Genomic DNA, 6000 nt, shown 5'->3' with positions numbered 1-6000 from the left:
AGATAGATAGATAGATAGATAGATAGATAGATAGATAGATAGATATTTCTTTTACTTTATGTAATAAGGTTATGAAGTCACACGGTTCAGTTTGCTGCAATGACTCAGAATGGTAAAATGATAATAATTAACTTTCAGTGTGCTCACCTTACACCTGTGCAACAGCTTTAGTCACGCTGTTTTTCACTATAAAACGCCTGTAGGCTAAAAACTACACTAATGTTTTTAGTCCAGCAGCCTCAGTATCTTCCCGGAAACTGTCTCGTCTTGGCCTGTGATACGGCGTGCGGCAGCCAGTGGCGAGTTTCTGCCGTGACGTGTGTCGCCAGCACCCGCCCATCAGCCTCCGCAGCCTGTCTTTGCGGCACAGGGAGTCCGTAACCTGGACAAACAGCAGCCAGACTTCAGTCTACAGAACCATCCATCATCGCTATGGGAATTATAGCGTTCGTCTTCCAAAACCAAGCGCTTATCCCCTACTACCTGAAACCCGTACATTCCGGGGCACAGACTATAAAAAGGCGTGAGGGGACGGAATTTGTACACTGAGGAAGAATAAACCCAGCGAAGGGACAAGACCTCACAACAATGTGGGTGTCCTGTTGATGCGGAGATGCTGATGCTCCACCTATGAAGCCGAAAAGTAACAGATGTGGACCTGGGCATATTTAAAGAAGAGAGATTCCGCTGGGACAATGCCTGGGAAAATGTCTATGATTTGGTCGCTGACGGTAAGTTTTACCTACGCATTATGCTTCTTTTGTCCCCTCGAATATTCACGCTTTTGTTCTATTTAAAGGGACAGTGTATTTACCTGGTGTAGCTCCTTAGTGGATATTAGGATGGGATCCAAACAAACAAACAAACAAAAAAATAAGAAGAGAGTATAAGAAAATAAGTTATTATTTTTGTAGATATGCTAATAGTTACTGCTAAAGATACAGAGTGTCTGGATGGCAATGATTGTTATTGTAGCCCATTGTCTGTGAGACAAGTAAGTTATTGTCTTACATTTGTCAGTAATAGTTAAATAATTACTGAAATTGTTTAAATATTAAATTGGGATATCATCTGACCTATTTAAAAAGATATTAAAAAGAAAATGATGCATTTTGTCCGCGAGTATACTTTATGTGTATTTACATTGTTATTATGACTTACACATGCTTTATTCAGCAACACTGCTTTATCATTTTAAATACTGACAAATAATTAATAATTTTTTTTAAACATTCACATAAATTTATTTATTATTATATTAAAAATAGCTAAGTTATTTTGGATAGCTTACCTAAAAGTACAAATTTACTCATCATTTCGGCTACTCTCCCTCAAGTGGTTCCAAACCTTTATAAGTTTCCTTTTTTTCTGGTGAACACAAAAGAAAATATTTTGGAAAATGTTAAAAAACTGTAACTACTGACTTTCACAATAGGAATAACAGATAATATGGAAGTTGATGGTTTCCAGCATATTTTAAAACAACTTCTTTTGTGTTCAACAGAAGAAAGAAACATGTTTGTGACATGTGAAAGACAGAATTTTCAGTTTTGGGTGAACTATCCCTTTAATATCCCATCATTATTTTAATATCATTGCTATCTATTTTGCATATACTACCATTTTAAAGGTATTTGCATGACTTCTCTTTATGTTATTGTTTCATGGACACAGTTTTGAGCCTACGAAACCTGATATGGCTAATGAATTGTAAACATTTACATGCCTTAATATCCTTATGCTTTTTGCAGTCAGTTGAGGTTAATTTGGTATATCACATCAGACCGGCTCATCCATTAGCAGCTCTTTATCTGGGGACTATTAAATCCCATAATGCACCCGGCTTACTGTTGCTGTTCTGTTTTGCAGAATTGGATTCAATTGCTTGATACCCATGCTGACTGAAATGCATTATTAGTCTAACAACAGCAAAACATTTAGCAGTTTTCTTTGTCAGTTGGAATTTTGCATGTGCATCTTTAAAATAAATGCATGTTTTGGCATTCGTTGCCAATGATGCAATGTGTTTGGCTGGTGGCCTGACATTTCACGGAATATTCCTTGCTCATTCATGCCGCCTGCAGACTCATTGGATTGTTGTCGATTATAAAATGGGCATGAATGCCTCCAGACAGGGGAGTGTTTGTTCTTGTTCTGCAGTCTTCAGTTATGATGTTAGAGGTGTAACAGGTGCCCTGTTAGTCTCACAGAGTCTGGTACATGGAGTGCTGATGATATTACACCTGTCACTGCATCTGCTATTGTAGATTTACACGCAATGTTGTTTGTGACAACAGTAAACATTCAGAAATCTATAATGAAATCCATAGTTAAATTCACTGAAATATACGCCAGATCTGGGTTGTGCAATACTTTTACCCCTCACATATCGGTGTTTACTGTTTACTGAGTTACATCACTGATTATGCTCAAATTACAAATAATTATTAGGTTATATAAAGTCTATAGACACAGATTGCAAGCTCATGTAGTCAGTGAAACTGATACATGAAGCCGAAAGTTTAGTCAGGAAACCCCATGAGTCATTCAGAAGCATCATAGAGAGTTCATAGAACAGCTGAGTCAACCATTAACCCTACTGCAAGCTGTATATTACTCCTTTAAATCTTTTAAAGCCTGATAAATTGCTTTATATTAAGAAAAATAATTTAGAAAATATTTTGTATAATTTTGTTAATAATTTTGAAATATTTAGTATATATATAGGCAATGTATTTTGGTGCATTTAAACAAAACAGATTTATTAAACAGATATATTAAAATAATATTTTAGTCAGCAAACATATTTAGAAATGGAAAGATAATACAATTAATTTCAAGCTAAATATTGAAAAACTTAAAAAAAAAAAAAATTTAATATTTTTCTATAACATATAAATCTGGGTGTACTAATTTTTGGACTGTTACCGTAAGTTGTTTTGTTAGATAAGCTCCAGATTTGGCCTCAGTACTGACTAATCTAATGTATATTCACAAATATAATACTGTATAGCTTCCTATTAAAATATGAATTTAAAAGATAGATTTGTGAGGGGTATACTCATATATGCTGAACGCTACATTTCATGTTTTGTATAACATTCCATTTTTACAGGATTTTATGCTTCATATATTATAACAGTAAGAATTTGGAGCTTTTATTAGAGGAAGAAATACACCTCCGGCCTAAACTGAGCAAATATAAGCAATTTCCTGGAGTTGATTTTATGAGCAAAAAGATGACATTCCAGTAGATTGTAATGTAAATCAGTGAGATTCTTACAATATAACAGACTACTTATGTAAAGGGCATATAAATATAATTTGTCTGTACATCTCCAATAACATGCCTTAAGATTATGTTTAAATTCCTAGCTTAATGATGAAAGCTATGTATTTTTCATTTATTTTGGGGGACATTATATAATACAAAGGAAACAATGATACCTGAAAGATTTACAACTAAAAGTTCCTGTACAAATTCCTTTTGTATCATGTTTGATCATTTTAAATGTTTTTAAACTTTATAAAAATATATTTTTTTAAATTTATAGCAAAAGATGTGTATCACAACCTGAATGTGGACATTTTATCAAAGTTTGATTGTGTGCTAATTCCAAGAAAATGTTATTGCAAATATAATATGTTCTGTACAATATTTTGGGGGGAAACAAAGCAGTAATATTTTTCATTTAAGAATCAGTTTTTTATTTGCTGTTTCAAAAGTCCCTCTGGGTAATAAAAGTTATCTTTTAATCTAGATTTTTTTGTTTTTGTCCTTTGTTTAGGGGCAAAAAACAGTGGTGGCAGTGTATACTTTTAGTGAACATGGATAGTTATTAGAGATGTTCAGATCCGATCACGTGATTGGAAATCGGGCCCGATCACGCGGTTTCAGACTCGATCGGAATCGGACATTCAGGAATCGGACTTTCAGGACTCAGGACTCGACCATATATAAAGTTATTTAGAGAGTTAGACCTCTTTCTTAACTTCACACAGAAACAGCAACGTGTGCAGTATGACATCACTTTGTTGCAGATACGCTATTGGTTAAATGCCGGCAAAGTAGAACACGGAAACAGCTTGAAGTGGAAATCGCGAGTATGTCTGCGGTCTGGAGGTATTATTGAGTTGATGACGACAACATTGCCATAGCAAACTGTGAAATATGTAAACTTATGATTTCCTGCTGGGTGTTTTAAGTTGAGGTGCTGTTTGTTTTTATATTAGATTTTTTTTATATATATTTACTGTTGCACTAAAATCCAAAAGTGAAGAATTGATGTTATTTATTACTTGATTGTTATTTATTACTTGATCCTGGATCTGTTTCTTCGCTCTTCTTTATTCTTTTTTATGTATTATAGAAGTATCGGATCAGGTTTCATTATCGGTAGACACTCAAAGTCAAATGACTCGGACTCAGGGGCAAAAAACTGGTCAGGACATCCCTAATAGATATATAAATATGTGTTCTATATTTTAATGAAAAAATAAATAAATGGCTCAATGACAGTGGTGAGAAAACAGCCGTTAGGAAATCATCTGATCATAGTAACATGAATGTTTACGCAAGTTAGTTCAGTCAAATCATGACAATTATTTCTATAGTACAGTATGTTTACAGTTGATTGCTTTAAAGCAAGCAGCATTAATGTATTAACCATGAAAAACAATATTAGCTGTGCTTTCAATAAGAATCATTGTAGAAGTTTCTACAATTAGCAGCTCTTCGTCTGTGTTTTTGCTTTTTTTTTCTCATGATTCATTCATTCATTCATTTTCTTTTCGGCTTAGTCTCTTTATTAATCTGGGGTCCCACAGCAGAATGAATCGCCAACTTACCCAGCATATGTATTAAGCAGCGGAAGCCCTTCCAGCTGCAACCCATCACTGGGAAACATCCATACACACTCATTCACACACACACACTACGGACAATTTAGCTTACCCAATTCACCAATAACGCATGTCTTTGGACTGGGAGGAAAAACTGGAGCACCCGGGGGAAACCATCGCGAACAGGGGAGAACATGCAAACTCCACACAGAAATGCCAACTGACCCAGCCGAGGCTTGAACCAGCGACCGTCTTGCTGTGAGGTGATCATGCTACCAACTGCACCACCGTGTTGCCACATGGACGATGATGTGAATAAAAAAAGAGAAAGAGTTCCATGTCAAAACAGACGAAGCCTACCTATTATGCATGTGCACACAGACCAATGGCAGTTCGAAAATGTTTACCAGACAAATGAACCCCTGAAGCTATTTTGTCTTTTGAGGAGATGTTTTGAAGGTGGCACTTTTGAAAGTCACAGCTATAAAAGGATTTGTTTTGAATTTTCGCCAGGCCTGCATACTTTTCCAACGTCGAGACATTTCGCCGACATGAACGACAAGAATGTGAAAACACTGCTGCATAATAAGTCATATCAATCTAAGCTTCCATTAAAATGTTCAAGACCGTATATTGGGTTTCACGAGAGTGCACTTTTAACCCAGACACAGTTGGGTGGGATGACAAGGCGGAGTTGCAACTTGCTTCGTACATCATGTCTCTTCTTGTGGTTATCGAAAGCAATAGTGCATGAAAAAAGTGTTCCTCTTATCTTAGGGTGCACGCTCCTCTTCCCAGAGGAGCTTGAAAAAAAGAGTAGTGAGGCAACAGTGCACTCATTCTTTGCTTTAGTAAGCATAGAGAGATTGTCCAGTCATCAGTGAAGTTGGCCTACTTCAGTCCCTCGTCTGTTAGCTCACTGCTGGCCCTCTTCTACAGCTAAGGCCGCTGGGAAAGCACAGCTTTGCCTAATCGCTATTCATGTTCAGTCTGTCCTCCCGAAACAATCCCCATCACCTCACGAAGAGCAACACATGCGCTCTGGCATCATCTTGCGGTTCCCATCGATGTCAGTATGTGTTGGCTGGAGAATATTAATGTCATGTTTGTTTTGATTCAGCCCTCCCCGTATTAGCAAGGAAATTAGTCTTCTGTGCT

At 36.3% G+C, this 6000-nt stretch overlaps 1 protein-coding gene across 1 annotated transcript in view; it reads left to right on the top strand.

The window, feature by feature from the left end:
* The first annotated feature begins 308 nt into the window (after window positions 1-308).
* Window positions 309-6000, top strand: part of tnfrsf21 (tumor necrosis factor receptor superfamily, member 21) — a 44269-nt gene continuing 38577 nt past the window's right edge. The window contains exon 1 of the mRNA XM_056480746.1: window positions 309-731. Coding sequence (XP_056336721.1) covers window positions 651-731 — 81 coding nt within the window. The 5' untranslated portion in view covers window positions 309-650. The remainder of the gene's footprint in view (window positions 732-6000) is intronic.

Source organism: Danio aesculapii, chromosome 20, assembly GCF_903798145.1.
Source record: "Danio aesculapii chromosome 20, fDanAes4.1, whole genome shotgun sequence".
Classification (NCBI taxonomy): domain Eukaryota; kingdom Metazoa; phylum Chordata; class Actinopteri; order Cypriniformes; family Danionidae; genus Danio; species Danio aesculapii.
This window is presented reverse-complemented; position numbering and strand designations above follow the sequence as displayed.